At 42.6% G+C, this 20,987-nt stretch overlaps 1 protein-coding gene across 1 annotated transcript in view; it reads left to right on the top strand.

The window, feature by feature from the left end:
* Positions 1–1,908: 1,908 nt before the first annotated feature.
* slc35b4 (solute carrier family 35 member B4) overlaps positions 1,909–20,987 on the top strand; it is a 50,256-nt gene continuing 31,177 nt past the window's right edge. Inside the window, exon 1 of the mRNA XM_072241141.1 lies at positions 1,909–2,143. Within this exon, the coding sequence (XP_072097242.1) occupies positions 2,067–2,143 (77 nt within the window). The 5' untranslated portion in view covers positions 1,909–2,066. The remainder of the gene's footprint in view (positions 2,144–20,987) is intronic.

Here is a 20,987-nt window from a genome sequence, read left to right as displayed (position 1 = left end):
AGTCCTCCATTTTTCTATCATCCAGGTGCCCATCTACATTTCTTAAATGTCCCTAATGTATCTGCATTTACCACCACTCCTGGCAGCATGTTCTATGCATCTACGACTCTCTGTGTAAAGAACTTACATCTGACATAACCCGCTATACTTTCCTCCAATCATCTGAAAATGATACCCCCCCATACCTCTAGCTGTCCCCTTGATTTATGCCTCTTTTCATCTTATACACGCTTATCGAGTCACTTTTCATCCTTTGCTCCAAAAAGAAAACCTCTAGCTCATCTACCTATACTTGTAAGACTTACTCTCCAATGCAGTCAGTATCTGGTAAATTTCCTTGGCATCCTCTCTAAAACTTCTACATCCTTCCTATATTGAGACAACTAGAACAGGCCACAATATTCCAAGTGGGTCTAACCAGGCTGCAACACTACCCCATGGCTCTTGAATTCGATCCCCTGAATAATGAAGGCCAATATACCTAACAATCTGTGAGGGATCTATGGACATAGACCTCTAAGATCCCTCTTTCTTCCACACCACTAAGAATCCTGCCATTAACCATGTATTCTGCCTTCAAATTCAGCTCTCCAAAGCAAATCACTTGACACTTTTTTTTTAGGGTTGAACTCCATCTGCCACTTTTTAGCCCAGTTCTGTATCCTATCAGTCCTTTTGTAATCCTTGACAACCTTCCAGACTATCCACAAGTTCTGTAGGTGAAAACACCTTGTTAATGGGCAAGGTGGACAGAGAATGGCCAGACTGGTTTAATCTGCCAGGAAGGTGACAGTAACACAAGTAACCATATATTACAACAGTGATGTGCAGAAGGGCACAACACATTGAACTTTGAAGTGGATGGGCTACAGCAGCAGAAAACCATGAACGTACACTCAGTGGCTAGTTCATTATGTACAGAGGTACCTGATAAAGTGACCACTGAGTGTATGTCTTGATTGGTATTTGAAAGTTGCAAGTCACTGCTTTGACTTTTCATGATGCTTCTGGTCAACTCCAATGTGTATTGAAATAAGCTTTGTGATTGTAGATACTTGCACGAATTTTTGAGACGTGTTAATGGAACATGGAACAGTACAGCACAGTACAGGCGCTTCGACCCACGATCACGCTAACCCTTCCCTCCCACTAAGCCCTTCATCTTTCTTTCCTCTATCTGTCTAATGTCCCTAATATATTTACCTCTATCACTACCCCTGGTAGCACATTCCAAGCACCCACCACTCTCCGGAGAAGCAAATATTGTCATCTGCAAGAAATAAGTCTGTAGCTCTGAGTGACATGGAATCTTCTCAAGTTCAAATTTATTGTCATTCAACCTTATAATCTATACCGCCAAAACTAAACAACGTTCCTCGGGACCAAGGTGCATAACACAGTACAATATAATTCACACACAACACATAAATATTACCACATATAAACTAATAAATAAATCACAAAATATATTCCAGAACACTGATGTGTGTGTGTGTGTATATGTTAAACTGGACTTTACGCTTAACAGTTCTGAGTGAGACTTGAGCAAATCCCTTGCAATTCAACTCTCTCTCGATTTGAGACGAAACTTAAAAGGAACGTGGAGCTTTACCGTTCAGGGAAAATATATTTTACAATTAAAGACACCCCCTGCCAAAAAAGTGCTTTTACCTTTGGGTTTCTTAGTTAATTTTCTTACTGTTGTCACAACTGTTCCCAAGGCGCTCATATAGCATTCTGGGAATTGTAGTTTTATGCGAAACAATAAACCGGGCATTTGACCGAGGAGTGGGAAAATTGAACTACAAGTCCCGGTACGCACGAGGAGAACAGGGCTGAAGGTAACTATTCAATACTGAACTACATCTCCCGGCGCGCATTGCAGGTGTGGCATGCGCAGTAGGACGGGCTAGGGTCGGCGAGGGAAGACGGGAAGGATTGTTGATCGGTGGACGTGTCGCTTCTGTGCGGCCGAAGGGAAGAACGGGAGCAACAAACGGGTCGTGGGTTGGAGTCAGTGGCGACTGATCACTCATCAGCCCTCACAAGACGGTACAAGGGGCACCATGCACCCGGGCTTCGCCATTGGCCTGGTCTTTCTGGGGTGCAGTAGCAACGTTGTGTTCCTGGAGCTGTTGGTCAGGTAGGGTAAAGGAATGAATGGTGCCCTTATATCTGTGGTAGATTAGCTCCGAGCTAATGGAGTGTCTGGCTGAACGCGAATTCGACTGTTTTCATTCAAGGCCAGGTGATCCTTGTTCCCTTTGACAGTTGGTTAAGGAGCAAATTAATTATCAAAGTACAATTATGCCACCATATACAATCCTGTGAGTATTCTCAATAAATCTATAAAATAATAGCCATAACAGAATCAGTGAAAGACCACTCACTAGGGCATTCAATCAGAGTGCAGAAGACAACGAACTGTGCGAATGCAAAGAGAAGAAATAATAATAAATAAATAAGCAAGCAATAAATATCTTGAACGTAAGATGATGAGCCCTTGAAAGGGAGCCCATTGGTAGTGGGAACATTTCAATGATGGGGCAAGTGAAGTTATCTCCTTTGGTTCAAGAGCCTGATGATTGAGGGGTAGTAACTGTTCTTGAAACTCATGAGGCTCATGTTCCAGATGGCAGCAGCAAGAAGCGAGCATGCCCTGGGTCCTTTGGGGGGCGGGGGGGAGATTCCCTGATGATGGATGCTGCTTTCCTGCAACAGCATTTCATATAGATGAGCTCAATAGTTGGGTAAGCTTTACCCTGAATGGACTGGGCCCTATCCACTATTTTTTTGTAGGATTTTTCGTTCAGGGGCATTGGTGTTTCCACATCAGTCAATATACTCTTCAATACACATCTATAGAAGTTTGTCAGAGTTTTAGATGTCGTGCCGAATCTCTGTAAATTCCAAGGAGGTAGAGGTGTTGCCGTGCTTTCTTCATAATAGCACCTGCGTGCTGGGCCCAGGACAGGTCCTCTGAAATAATATTACCTGGGAACTTAAAGTTGCTGATCCTTTCCACCTCTGATTCTCTGATGAGGACTGGTTGCCTTCTCCTGAAGTCTATAACCAGCTGACATTGAGTAAGAGGTTGTTGTTACAACACTGCTCAGCCAGGTTTCCAGTCTCCCTCCTGTATGCTAATTCATCACAACCTTTGACAGTGGTGTCATCAGCAAACTTGAATATGGTATTGGAGCTGTGCTTAGCCACACAGTCATAAGTATGAAGCGAGTAGAGCAGGGCGCTAAGCACACAGCCTTGTGGTGCACCTGTGCTGATGGGGATCATGGAGGAGATGTTTGAATCTAGACTGACTGGGGTCTGCAAATGAGGAAATCCAGGATCCAACTGCACAAGGAGGTATTGAGGCCCAGATCTTGGTGCTTATTGATTAGTTTTGCAAGGTTGTTGGTATTGAATGTTGAGCTGTAGTCATTAAAGAGCTGATGTATGCGTTTTTGCTGTTCAGATGTTCCAGGGTTGAGTGAAGAGTCAGTGAGATGGCATCTGTTGTGGACCTGTTGCTCTGGTAGCCAAGTTGGAGCGGATCTAAGTCGCTAGACAGGAGTTGACATGTTTCATCTTCAACTACGCAAAGCACTTAGTCACTGTAGATGTAAGTGCTATCCGGCGATAGTCATTGAGGCAGGTCACCACACTCTTCTTGGGCTCAGGTATAATTGAAGCCAGTGGATACCACACACTGCCAAAGCGAGGGGTTCAGGGTCTCGGTGAGCACACCAGCCAGTTCTTCAGCAGGCCTTTAGTACTTGGTCAGTTACTCCATCTGGGCTGGGTGCTTTTTGTGGGTTCATCCTCCTGGAGCCTGCTTGCACATCAGCTTCAGATACTTAAATCATAGGATCACTGGGGGATGTTGGAGTTTGTGGTGGTTCCAGCATGCTGTGACACTCAAAGCCAGCATAGAAGGCTTTGAGCTCATTCGGACGCCCTACTGTTTCCTATGTCACAATTTAATTTTAAAAGGGGTTGTAGTATTCAAGCCCTGCCACAACTGTTGAACATCTTTTATTGATGCAAGTTTGTTCTGGAGTTGCCACTTCACCCGTGAGATAGCTTTCCAGAGATCGTACCTGGACTTCTTGTAACTTTCTTGGTTGCCAGACTTGAATGCCTCTGATCTGGCTCTCAGCAGACTTCAGATCTCATGGTTCATCCAGGGCTTCTGATTGGGGAAGACTCTGAATAATTTTGTGGGGACACACTCGTCTAAGGCTGTTTTAATAAAGTCTGTTACCACTGTGGTGTATTCATTTAAATCCACAGAAGAGTCCTTGGACACGGCCCAGTCCACTGACAAAGCAATCCCATAGCCATACCTCTGCTTCCGGTGGTCACCTCTATGTTGTCGTAATCTCTGGAACTTTGCTCTTTAGCCTCTGCCTGTATTCAGGTAGGAGAAGGTCAGCCAAGTGATCTGATTTATGGGCCCGAAACGTCGACTGTACCTCTTCCTAGAGATGCTGCCTGGCCTGCTGTGTTCCACCAGCAACTTTGATGTGGGTGATTTATTGAAATGTTGGTCTGGCCATGGAACAGTAGGTATTCCTTAGTATAACAGTGGTCCCAATAGGTTGGGACCTCTGGTGCTACAGGTTATATGCTGATGGTAATTGGACAGGGATTTCTTCAGACGGAGAAACAGCAGCATTCGAGCTCCTAGCTGGTGTGCTGCAAGGAGACACTCTGGCACCCTACATCTTTATAATCGTCCTTGATTACGCTCTGCATCAAGCTACCAAAGATCATGACAAGCTTGGTTTTACCATAAAACCAGGACAAACCAAAAGTGTCAGACCAGTTACGCTCACAGATCTAGATTTTGTAGATGACATAGTCCTGCTCTCTGACCAGATGGAGGAAGCACAGCAGCTATAATTACAAAAGTGGAAATTAAGTGGAATGAAGTTGGACTTCACCTAAACGCTAAAAAGACAGAATACATGGCGTTTAACTGCGACAAAGATACTCAAGACTATAAAAGAATGATACCATTAAGAATGTCTTTGACTACAAGTACCTCGGGTCAAGAATGATGAGTTCGGAGAAGGACATAAAGATACGGAAGGCGCTGGCGTGGAGGGCTATGAACGACATGAAGGAAATCTGGAAGTTGAACCTGACCAGAGGGCTTGAAAAGAGGATTTTCATAGCAGTCATAGAGCCCATTCTCACATACGGATGCGAGACGTGGACACTCACCAAGACTACGCGAAAGTCTCTAGGTGGTTGCTATACACGAATGCTCTAGGTGGCTCTTGACATGTGTTGGCAACAGCACATGAGGAACGTTGAGCTCTATGACGACCTACTGATGCTCACCACTAAAATTGAGGCGAGAAGACTGCAACTAGCGGGGCACAGTCTACGCCACCCCGAGCTACTTGCCAGCCTAGTCGTCATATGGGAGCCCAAGCACGGGAGGATGAACCCTGGGTGCCCTCCCAAGACTATGGTCAACACGCTCCTAGAAGACAGCGGCACGGCTAATGTAGATGAACTGAACACACTGATGAGGGAGAGGGAGAAGTGGAGGGTCCAGATGCCGGCCCCCTAGGCCTGAGTCGACGTAGTAGTAGTAGTTCTTCAAGCAAGCCTGTTTGAAGTCTCTGACTATGATTTGAAATGCACCAGGGTGGATTGTTTCTTGTTGGGAGAAAACAGACCCCAGAATCTGTAGCCCTGATTCTCTCCCAAGACTGAGAGTATGCCATCCAACATTTTGACAAATGAAAGGACTTGAAACAAAGTTAGTCATTTGTGATACAGGAGAAGAGCCAGTCTGTGAGTGGCAAGTCACTTGTAACATGAACCATATTTTACTTCCTCACAAACATGAGAAAATCTACAGATTGTGGAAATCCGAAACAACTGGAGGAAATCATTAGGCCAGGCAATCTCAGTGGAAAAGAGTAAATTGTCGACGTTTCGGGCCAAGACCCTTCTTCAGGACTGGACTCTCAATCACGAGAAAATTTGCAGATGGTGGAAATCCGACACAACACACACAAAATGCTGGAGGAACTCAGCAGGCCAGGCAGCATCTAGGGAAAAGAGTAAACAGTCGACATTTCGAGCTAAGACCCTTCATCAGGACTGGTCCAGTTAGCTGGAAATATTGACTTTTACTTCATTGTAAGATTTGGCCTGGAGTCTGTTGGTCTCCACAGTGATACCACTAACTCTGATTGAACAGTTCATGGCAATGGTCTAACATCTATCAGTGACAACAATGAATAGCTTGAATCTGTGCAACATCTTGTTGCTTTGACCTTCTGTATGTTCCTTTATGATTCTTGAATTGGCCTGTAATAGTCATAGTCATACGTTATTGATCCCGGGGGAAATTGGTTGTCGTTACAGTTGCACCATAAATAACTAAATAGTAATAAACCATAAATAATTAAATAGTAATATGTAAATTATGCCAGGAAATAAGTCCAGGACCAGCCTATTGGCTCAAGGTGTCTGACCCTCCAAGGGAGGAGTTGTAAAGTTTGATGGCCACAGGCAGGAGTGACTTCCTGTGACGCTCTGTGTTGCATTATAGTGCACTTCTATCATAGTAAAAAGTTATTTCTCCACTTTGGACCAGAAAACCTGGAAATCCGAATTATTAACCAAACAATTTTAGCTTACTTCCTGCTTTATGGCTTGTAAGAATGATTACATAGTCTAACTTTTATCTGTCAAGAAATTCTATAATTTTTGTAATTTATATGTGTGATTTTCACTCCTTATTTCTAAGTTCAAAGTACATTTATTATCAGAGTATGTATACATTATATAATCTTGAGATTCATCTCCTTACAGGCAGCCACGAAACAATAAATCCAAAAAAAAAACCATTTTTAAAAAAAGACGAACACCAGGAGTGCAGAGGAAAAAAAAATTCTTAAGGTAGTATTCCCACCTCATCAGAAAAAAAATAAGGATGAAACTCCAGTGTTGTACATAGAGTGGTGCATTGTGAGAAGTGCCATTGCTTGACAGAGATGAAAATAGAGCCCTGCTTATTACTCAGATGGATAGAAGTACCAGCGGCATTATTTTGAAGAACAGCACATGAACTATTCCCAGTACAATGATCAACATTGCTTCTGGATTACATGAAACACATCCTGTGACATCCCATTTTGTGTATTTTCTGTTACTCTGTGATCAGAATCAGGTTTGTGATCATCGACATATGTCGTGAAACTTGTTGTTTTGTGGCTGCAGTAGATAAAAACATTATGATAAGTTACAATAAGAAATGTTTTAAAAAATAAGTGAATAAAATGGTGAGGTACTGTTCACGGACCGTTCAGAAATCTGATGGTGGCACGGAAGAAGCTGTTCCTAAAACTTGGTATGTGTGTCCCTTCAGGCTCCTGTACCTCCTCCCTGATGGTGGTAATGAGAAAGCATGTCCTGGATGGTAAGGTTCCTTTATGATGGTTGCTGCCTACTGGAAGCATCATCTTTTGAAGATGTCAGATATTGTGATTCGCTGACATACAGAATCTCCTCAAACTCCTCATGAAGTATATTCGCTGGTGTGTTTTGTTTGTAATTGCATCAATGTGTTGGGCTCAGGATATACCTTCAGGGATGTTGATACCCAGGAACTTGAGGCTGCTCACCCTTTCCACTTCTGATCTCTCCAGGACTGTGTGTTTTCTCCCAACTTCCTCTTCCTGAGACCAGTCAATTCGTTGGTCTCACTGATATTGAGTACGAAGTTGTTGTTGTTACACCCCTCAACCAGCCAAATCTATCTCACTTCTGTGCGCCTCGTCACCATTTGAGATTCTGCCAATGAGAGTTGTGCACTTTGTTTTTTTTTCCGGAGGAATACAGAGCGTGTCTGTAGGGTCAGTACTTTGCTCTGGGTGTCAGATGTGGGAATCCTGGGATTCTTCCAGTCTCCCAGATGGCCACATGTGCACCAAATGCACTGAGATGCCGCCTCTGAGAGACTGTGTTAGGGATCTGGAGCTGCGGCTTGATGACCTACAGCTTTGGGAAAGTGAGCAGGAGATAGATAGGAGCTACAGGAGTTAGGCACGCTGAGGGTGCAGGAGTTAGATAAGTGGGTGACTGTCAGGGAAGGGATGGGAAGAGCTCAGATAGTAGCGAGCACCCCTGTGGCCATCCCTCTCAGTAATCGTTATCTTGTTTTGGATGCTGGTGAAGGGGGCTGGTGACCTGACAGAGGACGACCACGGTGGTCGTGTCTTTGGCACTGAGCCTGGTTCCGTGGTGCAGGAGGGAGAGAAGAAGATGAGGAATGCGTTAGTCATAGGGGATTCCATAGTGGGAGAAAAGACGGGAGGTTCTGTCAGCCTGATAGTGTACTGCTTCCCAGGTGCCAGGGTTCAGGATGTTTCAGATAAGGTGCAGAGTATTCTGAAGGGAGAGGGTGAACAGCCAGAAGTCTTGGTACACATTAGTACCAATGACATGGGTAGAAAAAGGGAGGAGGTCCTAAAGAGGGAATTCGGGGAGTTGGGTAGGAAGCTGAAAAGCAGGACCTCCAGGGTAGTAATCTCAGGATTGCTGCCAGTGCCACGCACTAACAAGCGTAAGAATAGCATGGCAGGCATATTAATATTTGGCTGAGAGACTGGTGTAGGGGGCAGGGCTTCTGGTTCATGGATCATTGGGGCCTCTTCTGGGGGAGGTACAACCTGTACAAAAAGGACAGATTACACCTGAACCCAAAGGGGTCCAATATCCTAGCAGGCAAGTGTAATAGTGCGATTAGGGAGGATTTAAACTAATTTGGCAGGAGGATGGGAACTGGAGTGATAGGGCTGAGGAAGGGGAAAACAGAAATAAATCAAAGATAATGTAAAACAGAGATGATAGAAAGGACAGGCAGGAGATGAGGCAAAATCACAGCCAGTGGGATGAGTTACAGGGCAATAGAGGTGTGGTGCAGTTAAAACAGAAAGCAACAAATGCTGGACTGAAAGTGTTATGTTTGAATGCAGGCAATATAAAAAATAAAATGGATAATCTTGAAATTCAGCTACAGATTGGCGAGTATGACGTTGTGGCCATCTCTGAAACTTCGCTAAAGAATGGCTGCCATTGGGAGCTGAACGTCCAAGGATATACGGTGTATTGGAAAGATAGGTTAGTAGGCAGAGGGATTGATGTGGCCCTGTGTAGTAGAAATAATATTAAATCAGTAGAAAGGGATGACGTAGGATCGGAAGTCTCTATGGGTTGAGTTAAGCAATAGCAAGGGTAAAAGGACCCTAATGGCAGTTGTATACAGGCCTCCAAACAGCAGCCAGGATGTAGATTACAGCAGGAGATAGAAAAGGCGTGTCAGAAGGGCAGTGTTACGATAATCATTGGGGATTTTAACATGAAAGTGGATTGGGGAAACCAGACCAGTACTGGACCTCAAGAAAGATAATTTGTAGAATGTCTAAGGAATGGCTTTTTAGAACAGCTTGTTGTTGAGCCCACTAGGGGATTGGCTGTGCTGGATTGGGTGTTGTGCAATGATCCGGAGGTGATAAAGAGAGCTTATGGTTAAGGAACTCTTAGGGAACAGTGATCACAATATGATTGAGTTCACTTTGAAATCTGAGAAGGAGAAACAAAATTCCAATGTGTCGGTATTTCAGTGGAATAAAGGAAATTACGGAGACTGCGCCTGTCTGTAAGTGGAGTAGCAGCAGTTTTTGTGCTGCTCCCAGTTTTGTTCCTTTCCCCAAGTTTAAACCGAATTTAAGATTTTTATTTGCTGATTCTTGAGGGGGAACAATATGTCCTTGTCTATGAGGAGGGGGACGAACTTGTCTGAACCTAGTGATAAAGGTAATGGGAAAGGAAAGATGCAAAAGGAAAGATCTGATGAAATGCCATCGTGGGCTGAAGATATCGTTCGGACACTGAATTCAATTAAAGATCAGAATGGGTCAATTAAAGACCAACTGGAAAAGAATAGTAATGAAATGAAGTCATTTCTGGGAAAACTTAAAGATCTGGAAACTCAAGTTATTACACACGCAGAGGAATTGACGATAACTAAGCAAAAATTGTTTGAAACTACAACTCGTTTGGAAAGATATCAAAATAAGGTTATAGACCTGGAAACTAGGTCTTGCCGAAGGAATATATGAGTTGTTGGGCTGCAAGAAGGAGCCGAAGATGGAGATTTAACTGCTTACTTTGATAAGCTTTTTCTTACCTTGTTTCCTACCATATTATCACAGCTGCCTACTATAGAAAGAACGCACGGAGTTTTTACTTCGAAATCTAAAGATCTAAATAAACCAAGGTCTGTTTTGGTTTGTTTTCATCACGTTAAAATTAAAGATCAGATAATGCGACAAGCAAGAAAACCAGAAAGTTTTTAGATTTAAGGAATCTGAGCTCCGTTTTTATGAGGATTATCTGAAGGAGGTAATGGAAAAAAGATCAAAATTTGCTTTGGTAATGAAACAGGCATATGTTAAGAAACTGCTTTACCCAACGAGAATTAAAGTTTTTCTTCCTAATTCTCCTCCTCATATATTTTTTTGATCCTAAACTTTCACTGGCGTTCATTCAAACTATATCTGCTGCAGCTGCTGAATGAACTGTCTTGAAAGGCTGCTTGGTTACCTGTATATTATTGGCATTTCAGAAAGAAGATTTATGATGATTACTTGGACATTTCATTGAGAGACTATTAAAAGAAGATAAGGGGAATTGTTCATTATTGCATATCATTGGTTTTTTTTGGAAAGAAGATCTATGGTTCAAGTATGACTTTAAATGGTTATTCTGACATTCGACTGAGAAAAAGAAGATAAAGGGACTTGTTCCTTTAACCTAGTGGTCACCAACCTTTCTAAGCCCAAGATCCCCTACCTCGACCTTAGTGAAAGGCAAGATCTACCTACTAAATCGTTAGAGAAAATATAGCTCAGATTGTACTTCCAATTTGAGGCCTTTTATTTGAATATACACAAAATACTCTTGTCAAACTTTCAAATAATTCAAACAAGAAAACACTGTAACTAGCATATAAAACAGGCCATAGCTGTATTTCTTTAAGAATATTACAATACTTCACACCTTTAATTCTAAGTTTCATTATTTAATTTTATTTCAACAGGAAAAATAAATGAATAAAAATTGACTGTTGCACTCAGTGTGATGACTGGGGCTGAATACTTTCTGCTAGTTCCCTGAAATTTGGCTCAGAACTACAGACAGCCAGTCTGAGACAGTCTGTGAGGTGTCTGTCAGTAAGACAGCTCCTGTACATAGATTTAATAATTTTCATCTGTGAAAATGCGATTTCACATAGATAAGTTGACCCGAAGTGGGCACTGACTTTTAGTGCTATAAAACCAACGCGCACACCGCACATTGCTGGGGCCCCATCAGTAGTTATTGCCACCAGTTTATGAATGGGGATGTCATTTTCATGGATATATTTTTAAAACTCATTGTAAATATCCTCACCTCTCGTTCTCTCCTTTAATTGCAAAAGAGCGAGGAAGTCCACCTTTGTTGTAAAATCCTGGAAAGCCATTCTGACAAATACAACAAGCTGAGCTGTTTGCATTACATCCAGGGATTCATCGAACTGTAGTGAAAAATATTCACAGAGTGACAAGTCCTTTAACACTTGTCGATCCATGTTCTCTGACAGTGACTTTACCCTCCTTGTCACTGTTGCAGGGCCAAGCGGTATATTATATATTGCGGTTGTGATGTTTTTGTTTTTAAAGTCAATAAAAACAGTCTCTGTGGTAATGGCCATTGCTTCCTTGAATAAATCGCCATCTGTAAAAGGCTTCTTCTGTTTAGCCAAAAGGTGACTTACACGAAATGATGCTTCAATAGCAGCCTTATTTTGAGCAGCACGTTTTGTGAAAAACGATTGCTGGACCTTCAACCCTGATTTCAGCTCATCAGCTTTCTTGGCACGAATTGCGCCCTTTGCGGGGTAGGTGTCTTTAAATTTCTGGTGGTTGGTGTTCTGGTGCCACTCCAGTATTCTTTACAAACTTGGCTCCAGTTACATAATTTTTTAATCTTAAAAAATTTAAACTTTGTAGTTTAATCTATCGAAATTACTTTTTTAAGCCTTCTTTGAGTGATCCAGTTTTTTTACTTTGGAAAAATAAAGGTATTAATTCTTTTCTGGATTTATTTAAAGAAGATAGACTGATGTCTTTTGAACAATTGGTTGATAAATATTCTCTTTCATACTCACACTTTTTACAATACCTTCAAGTTAGACATTTCTTACAAAAATATTTAAGTAATTTTCCTTACATATTGGATGCTGACCTGTTAGATACTATTACGAGTATGAACCCTTTGACGAAGGGTTCCATTGGAAGAATTTATGATTTACTATTACAATGAGATAAGTGTCCTTTATTTAAGATTAAACAAGATTGGGAAAAGGAACCTAATTTGACTTTTATGACGGAAGACTTGACGAGGATTCTGAAGTTGGTTAACTCTTCTTCGATCTGTGCTAGTCATTCACTGATTCAATTTAAAATTGTACATCGTTACTATTTGACAAAGGAGAGATTGTCTAAAATGTTTCCTAATGTTGATAGTTATTGCAATAGATGTAAAACTAAGACAGCTATACTGACACACATGTTTTGGTCCTGTTCGATACTGGAACAGTTCTGGAAGTCAGTTTTTTCTACAATTTCTAAAGCACTTAAAATTAATTTACAACCTAACAAATTAACTGTGCTTTTTGGAATAATTCATCAAAATATCTGCAGTATCTCTTTGTCTGACCAACATGTTATTGCATTTGTTACATTGATAGCTAGGAGGGCCATTTTGTTGAAGTGGAAGGATACATCGGCTCCCATTTTATCACAATGGTCTCTCAAGTGATGCTATGTCTTAGTTTGGGGAAAATGAGAAGTTGAACCTTGGAGCCTATGTTTGATTTTGAGAAAAGATGGGGTTCATTTACTCGTTACTATTATTTGAGTTAATTGATAGGTTTCCTCCACGATGTAATTGTAAATTTTTGGCATTTTTTTTCTTGCTGGCGGTTTGATGTTTATCTTTAGAAGCTTTTTGTATGACGCATGGCTCCAGGGTTGAACATCTAATGGGGTTTTTTTTTTGTCACCAAAATTTTTTCAATCTTTAAACAATGTTTTTTTTTCTTGAGACATTGTAAGCGTTGCCTACTTCGATGTACTTTTGTTAATTTTGGATAATAATAAGATTTGAAAAGAATACAATAAAGGAAATCACCATGGCATGAGAAGGGAACTGGCCAAAGTTGACTGGAAAGGGACACTAGCAGGAAGGACAGCAGAGCAACAATGGCTGGAGTTTCTGCAAAAAATGAGGAAAGTGCAAGTCGGATATATTCCACATAAGAAATTTTCAAAGGGAAGAAGGACACTACCGTGGCTGACAAGTGAAGTCAGAGCCAAAGTAAAAGCAAAAGAGAGGGCATACAAGGAAGCCAAAGCTAGTGGGAAGGTAGAGGATTGGGAAGCTTTTAAAAACTTGCAGAAGGAAACTAAGAAGGACATTAGGAAAGAAAAGATGAATTATGAAAGGAAGCTGGCAACTAATATCAAAGAAGACACTAAAAGCTTTTTTAAGTATATAAAGGGTAAAGGAGAGTTGAGGGTAGATATAGGACCAATAGAAAATGATGCTGGAGATATTGTAATGAGAGCTGCAGAGATGGCAGAGGAATTGAATGTGTACTTTGCATCAATCTTCACAGTGGAAGACGTCTGCAGTATACCGAACATTCAAGAGTGTCAGGGAAGTGAAGTTTGTGCAGTGAAAATTATGACTGAGAAGGTGCTCAGGAAGCTTAATGGTCTGAGGGTGGATAAGTCTCCTGGACCTGATGGAATGCACCCTTGGGTTCTGAAGGAAGTAGCTGGAGAGATTGCGGAGGCATTAACAATGATCTTTCAAGAATCGATAGATTCTGGCATTGTACCGGATGACTGGAAAATTGCAAAAGTTACTCCACTATTTAAGAAGGGTGTAATGCAGCAGAAAGGAAACTGTAGACCTGTTAGCCTGACATCTGTGGTTGGAAAGGTGTTGGAATTGATAGTTAGGGATGAGATTATGGAGTACCTGAAGGCACATGACAAGATAGGCCAAAGCCAGCATGGTTTCCTGAAAGGAAAACCCTGCCTGACTAACCTACTGCTTATTTTTTGAGGAAATTACAAGCAGGGTGGACAAAGGAGATACAGTAGATGTGGTGTTCTTGGATTTTCAGAAAGCCTTTGACAAGGTGCCGCAAGATAAGAGGCCATGGAAGTACAGGGAAGTTACTAGCATGGGTGCAGCATTGGTTGATTGGCAGAAAGCAGAAAGTGGGAATAAAGGGATTACCAGTGGAGTTCCACAGGGGTCAGTGTTGGGACTGTTGCTTTTCACAATGTATGTCAATAATTTGGACCATGGGATTAATGGATTTGTGGCTAAATTTGCCGATGATACAAAGATAGTTGGAGGAATGGGCAGTCTTGAGGAAACGGAGAGCCTGCAGAGAGACTTAGATGGTTTAGGGGAATGGGCAAAGAAGTGCAAATGAAATACCATGTTGGAAAATGTATGATCATGCACTTTGGTGGAAGAAATAAATGGGCAGACTATTATTTAGATGGAGAGAGAATTCAAAATGCAGAGATGCAAAGGGACTTGGGAGTCCTTGTGCAGGATACCCTGAAGGTTAACCTCCAGGTTGAGTCATTTGTGAAGAAGGCAAATGCAATGTTGGCATTCGTTTCTAGAGGTATAGAATATAAGGGATGTGATGTTGAGGCTCTATAAGGCACTCGTGACTACACTTAGAGTATTGCGTGCAGTTGTGGGTTACTTATTTTAGAAAGGATATTGTGACATCAGAGAAGGTTCAGAGAAGATTCATGAGAATGATTCCAGGAATGAAAGGGTTACCGTATGAGGAACGTCTAGCAACTCCTGGGCTGTATTCCCTGGAGTTCAGGAGAATGAGGGGTGATCTTATAGAAACATTCTGAATGTTGAAAGGTCTGAACAGATTAGATATGGGGAAGATATTTCCCATGGTACGGGAGTCTAGGACAAGAGGGCACAAATTCAGGATTGAAGGACGTCCATTTAGAACAGAGATGCAGAGAAATTACTTTAGTCAGAGCTTGGTAAATCTGTGGAATTTATTGCCAGGAGCGGCTGTGGAGGCCAAGACACTGGGTGCATTTAAGGCAAAGATAGATAAGTTCTTGATTAGCCAGGCATCAAAGGGTATGGGGAACAAGGCGGGGGTTTGGAAGCATTGGATCAGACATGATTGAATGGCAGAGCAGACTCGATGGGCCAAATGACCTGCTTCTGCTCCTATGTCGTATGGTCTTATGCGCTACTTTATATCTAAAGTGCTTTGTGAGATCCTGTGGTAACGAAAGACATTTGAATGTCTTTATTCTGAAACAAAAATAAATTTAAAATTCTGTTTAGGATTTGAATTTTCTCTTCCAAATTTAAAAACAACCAATTATATTTCTGCTGTCAAACTCATTGCCACCTTTTCAAGGGCAACTAGAGATGCGCAGTAAAGATGTCAGGAAAAACAGGCAGGTGATGGGGCAAATTTGTAGCCATTGGGATAAGTTGCAGTGCAATCAAAGGGAAAAGTACCAAATACTGGTCTTAAGGTGTTATACTTAAATGCACGCAGCATCAGGAATAAGGTGGATGATCTTGTCGTACAGCTACAGATTGGCAGGTATGATATTGTGGCCATCACTGAGACGTGGCTAAAGGATGCATGTCTCTGGGAGCTGAACGTCCAAGGATACACGGTGTATCGGAAGGATAGGCAGGTAGGCAGAGGGGGTGGCATGGCTTTATTGGTAAGAAATGATATCAAGTCATTAGAAAGAGGTGACATAGGATCGGAAGGTGCAGAATCTTTATGGGTTGAGCTAAGAATTCGCAGGGGTAAAAGGACCCTGATGGCAGTTATATACAGGCCTCCAAACAGCTGCAGTGATGTGAACTACAAATTACAACAGGAAATAGAAAAGGCTTGTCAGAAGGGCCGTGTTAGGATAATTGTGGGGGATTTTAACATGCAAGTGGATTGGGAAAATCAGGTGGGCACCGGATCTCAAGAGAGAGAATTTGTAGAATGGCTGTGAGATGGCTTTTTAGAACAGTTGGTTGTTGAGCCCACTAGGGGATCGGCTGTACTGGATTGGATATTGTGTAATGAACTGGAGGTGATTAGAGAGATTGAGGTGAAGGAACCCTTAGGAGGCAGTGATCATAACATGATTGAATTCACTGTGAAATTTGAAAAAGAGAAGCCGAAATCCGATGTGTCAGTATTTCAGTGGAGTAAAGGAAATTATAGTGGCATGAGAGAGGAACTGGCCAAAGTTGACTGGAAAGGGACACTGGTGGGAAGGATGGCAGAGCAGTAGTGGCTGGAGTTTATGCGAGAAGTGAGGAAGGTGCAAGACAGGTATATTCCAAAGAAGAAATTTTCGAATGGAAAAAGGATGCAACCGTGGCTGATGAGAGAAGTCAAAGCCAAAGTTAAAGCAAAGGAGAGGGCATACAAGGAAGCAAAAATTAGTGGGAAGACAGAGGATTGGGAGGTTTTTAAAAGCTTACTAAAGGAAACGAAGAAGGTTATTAAGAGGGAAAAGATTAACTATGAAAGGAAGCTAGCAAATAATATCAAAGAGGATACTAAAAGCTTTTTCAAGTATATAAAGAGTAAAGGACAGGTGAGAGTAGATATAGGACTAATAGAAAATAATGCTGGAGAAATTGTAATGGGAGATAAGGAGATGGCGGAGGAACTGAAAGAGTATTTAGCGTCAGTCTTCACTGAGGAAGACATCAGCGGTATACCGGACACTCAAGGGTGGCAGGGAAGAGAAGTGTGCGCAGTCGCAATTACAACAGAGAAAGTACTCAGGAAGCTGAATAGTCTAAAGGTAGATAAATCTCCCGGACCAGATGGAATGCACCCTCGTGTTCAGAAGGAAGTAGCTGTGGAGATTGTGGAGGCACTAGCGATGATCTTTCAAAAGTCGATAGATTCTGGCATGGTTCCGGAGGACTGGAAGATTGCAAATGTCTCTCCGCTATTTAAGAAGGGGGCAAGGAAGCAAGAAGGAAATTACAGACCTTTAGCTAAATATCGGTGGTTGGCAAGTTGATGGAGTCGATTGTCAAGGATGAGGTTATGGAGTACCTGGAGGCATATGACAAGATAGGCAGAACTCAGCATGGTTTCCTTAAAGGAACATCCTGCCTGACAAACCTATTACAATTTTTTGAGGAAATTACAAGTAGGCTAGACAAGGGAGATGCAGTGGATGTTGTATATTTGGATTTTCAGAAGGCCTTTGACAAGGTACCACATATGAGGCTACTTAACAAGATAAGAGCCCATGTAATTACGGGAAAGTTACATACGTGGATAGGGCGTTGGCTGATTGGCAGGAAACAGAGAGTGGGAATAAAGGGATCCTATTCTGGTTGGCTGCCGGTTACCAGTGGTGTTCCACAGGGGTCCATCTTGGGGCTGCTTCTTTTTACATTGTACATCAACGATTTGGATTATGGAATAGATGGCTTTGTGGCTATGTTTGCTGATGATACGAAGATAGATGGAGGGGTTGGTAGTGCTGAGGAAACAGAGAGTCCGCAGAGAGACTTAGATAGATTGGAAGAATGGGCAAAGAAGTGGCAAATGAAATACAATGTTGGAAAGTGTATGGTTATGCACTTTGGCAGAAGAAATAAATGGGAAGACTATTATTTAAATGGGGAAAGAATTCAAAGTTCTGAGATGTAACAGGACTTGGGAGTCCTCATGCAGGATACCCTTAAGGTTAATTTCCAGGTTGAATTGGTGGTGAAGAAGGCGAATGCAATGTTGGCATTCATTTCTAGAGGAAATTCTAGAGTATAAGAGCAGGGATGTGTTGTTGAGGCTCTATAAGGCGCTGGTGAGAAGACCTCATTTGGAGTACTGTGGGCAGTTTTGATCTCCTTATTTAAGAAAGGATGTGCGGACATTGGAGAGGGTACAGAGAAGATTCACTAGAATGATTCTGGGAATGAGAGGGTTAACATATGAGGAACGTTTGTCCGCTCTTGGACTGTATTCCTTGGAGTTTAGAAGAATGAGAGGGGACCTCATAGAAACATTTCGAATGTTGAAAGGCATGGACAGAGTGGATGTGGCAAAGTTGTTTCACATGATGGGGGAGTCTAGTATGAGAGGGCATGACTTCAGGATTGAAGGCTGCCCATTCAGAACAGAGATGCAAAGAGATTTTTTTAGCCAGAGGGTGGTGAATCTATGAAATTTGTTGCCACGGATGGCAGTGGAGGCCAAGTCATTGGGTGTATTTAAGGCAGAGCTTGATAGGTATCTGAGTAGCCAGGGCGTCAAAGGTTATGGTGAGAAGGTGGGGGAGTGGGACTAACTGGGAGAATGGATCAGCTCATGATAAAATGGCGGAGCAGACTCGATGGGCCGAATGGCCAACTTCTGCTCATTTGTCTTATGGGCAATAAATGCTGGCTTAGCTGGCAATGCCCACATTCCACAAATGAATAAATTTCCAAAAAACCTAGCAGTTGCATTTTGATATAGATTGGGTGGCTGAAGAAAACTAAAGAGGATGCCTGGAGTGTTGTATTGCAGGAAGAAAGTTCAGTAAGTGATATATCTAGAGCAGAATACCTGCAGGTGTTGCTGGATGCTGAATGCTGGAGGAACTCAGCAGGCCACGCAGGATCTATGGAAAAGAGTGAACAGGCAACGTTATGGGCCAACACCGTTCATCAGGACTGGAAAAAAAGATGAGAAGTTAGAGCAAGAAGGTGTTGGAAGGGGAGGAAGTAGGGGCAGTTGTGAAGTAAGGAGTTGGGAAGCTGATTGGTGAAAGAGATAAAGGGGTAGAGAACAGGGAATAAAAGAGGAGAGGGTAGAAGACCATGGAGGAAAGGGAAGGACATGAGGTAAGTGAGGGAAATGGGAATAGTGAAGGGGGGGGTGCAGTTACTGGAAGTTCAAGAAATTGATGTTCATGTCATCGGGGTAGAAGCTACCTAGAGAGAATATAAAGTGTTGCCTCCTCGCAGCAGTAGAGGATTCCATGGACTGACATGTCATAATTGAAGTGGGTAGAGAGGAGACATAGGGCCTAGTATGGCACTTGTTCCATTTGCAAGAATAAGTACCAGGAGGGAGATTAGTGGGGAGGGATGACTGACACAGGAGTCGCTTCGGGAGCCCATTACCTGTCCACCACCTCTCTCTGGTGCTCCTACCCCTTTGCTTTCTTCTGTGGTCTTTTCACCCTCCTGTCAGATTCTCCCTTCTCCAGCCCTTCATCTCTTTCCCCTATCAGCTTCCCAGCTCTTTACCACACCCTTCCCCCTCTCCCACTTTCAGCTATCAACTACTACCTTGTACTACCTCCTTGCCTCCTCCAACCTTCTTGCTCTGACTTCTCATCTTTTTTTCCAGTCCTGATAAAGGGTGTTGGCCTGAAAAGTCAACTGTTTACTCTTTGCCATAGATGCTGCCTGGCCTGCTGAGTTCCTCCAGCAATTTGTGTGTGTTGATATGTTTAGACTGTTCTGATAGAAGATAATACCTGTGCACGCTTCAGTCAAAATATGAAACAGCATTATTAACATCAAGTGAGATTGTTCTTTCCTTTTGATAGACTTTCATTTAAATTCATAACCTCAGAGCGTCCCAGAAAACTTTACAACTTTTTTTTAAAGTGTATACATGTATGATATAGGAAAAATAGGTATCAAGTTGCACACATCCCACTGAATTCAGCAGGAGATATCCATAGGTTCAGAATACCATGCAGTGGGGCTGGGATAACTAACTCCGTTGAAATGTCATGATCAACATTAAATAAGATGGAGAATAGTTTCATCCTGTGCTGCCATTTCTATGAGCCTAATATCACAGTTCAGAAAATGTGAATGATCAGTCCTGATGTCTTGAGATGGGAAAAGTTAGAGAGGTGGAATCTCTTTCTTAATATCCTGTTAAACTTGAAACTATTATTTTGAGAGTGATTCCTATTTTGTTTTCTTATGTTGGATATATACAGTGTGTGTGTATACATATGTGTGTGTGTATATATTTATATATGTGTATATATAGTGTGCATGGGAGGGTTAGCACCTCTAGATGGGGGGCTCGTCGCACTCCTTGGAGTGGCTCGTCATCTGTTGGTCCCCACCAATGCCCAGCTGTCGCCTGTGGCTCCTCGTAGCTGTTTGCATGCGACAGCGGCTACACCCCGGGCAAAGGCTTCGACAGGCCGGCTAAACCAGGTGAGGGTAGCCAACGGGTCTGAAACCCTTGGTCAGATAGGAATTTGCTCAACCCAGCATGCGAAGACTGCTTTGGTGGATCAGACGGAGGAAACCCCGGGGGTTCAGTGGCTGAGAAGGCATTGCAGCAGCGCATTGTGGAGTGCGTAGGGCGCGGCAGAGCACTTAAAAAGACGCGGCTATCCAATGCAGCCAAGGAAGTTGCCAGACGTATAATTCTTTGTGCCAGTGGATCTTAACTTCTGAGGCTGAGAGAGTGGGATCGTCTCTGTGCAAGGCTTTTCCGCTTTAATATCTTTCACGCACTGGTTACATTGTGCAAAGGTTGGCTGGTGGCGCAGTGAGATCAGTGCTGGGCTCGAGAATGGAAGTTCCCGAGTTCGATCCAGTGACCGACAGACTGCCCCCGAGTGCGCTCTCCATCCGTGCCAGGTTGATGTCGAGCTCGCAGCTCGGCCTCGTAAAAAATCACTGCCACCCTGCACAATGTAGTCTTCCTCAGACCCGGAGAGACAACCAACCAATATATATATCAAATTAAGAGTAGGAGTAGATCACTCAGCCCCCTGAACCCCCTGTCATACCTTGAGATCGTGGCTAATCTGATTGTAACCTCAATT

The sequence above is a fragment of the Mobula birostris genome, chromosome 23 (assembly GCF_030028105.1).
Source record: "Mobula birostris isolate sMobBir1 chromosome 23, sMobBir1.hap1, whole genome shotgun sequence".
NCBI classification, from domain to species: domain Eukaryota; kingdom Metazoa; phylum Chordata; class Chondrichthyes; order Myliobatiformes; family Myliobatidae; genus Mobula; species Mobula birostris.
Note: the sequence above shows the minus strand (reverse complement) of the source record. Positions and strands in the feature narration are given on the sequence as shown.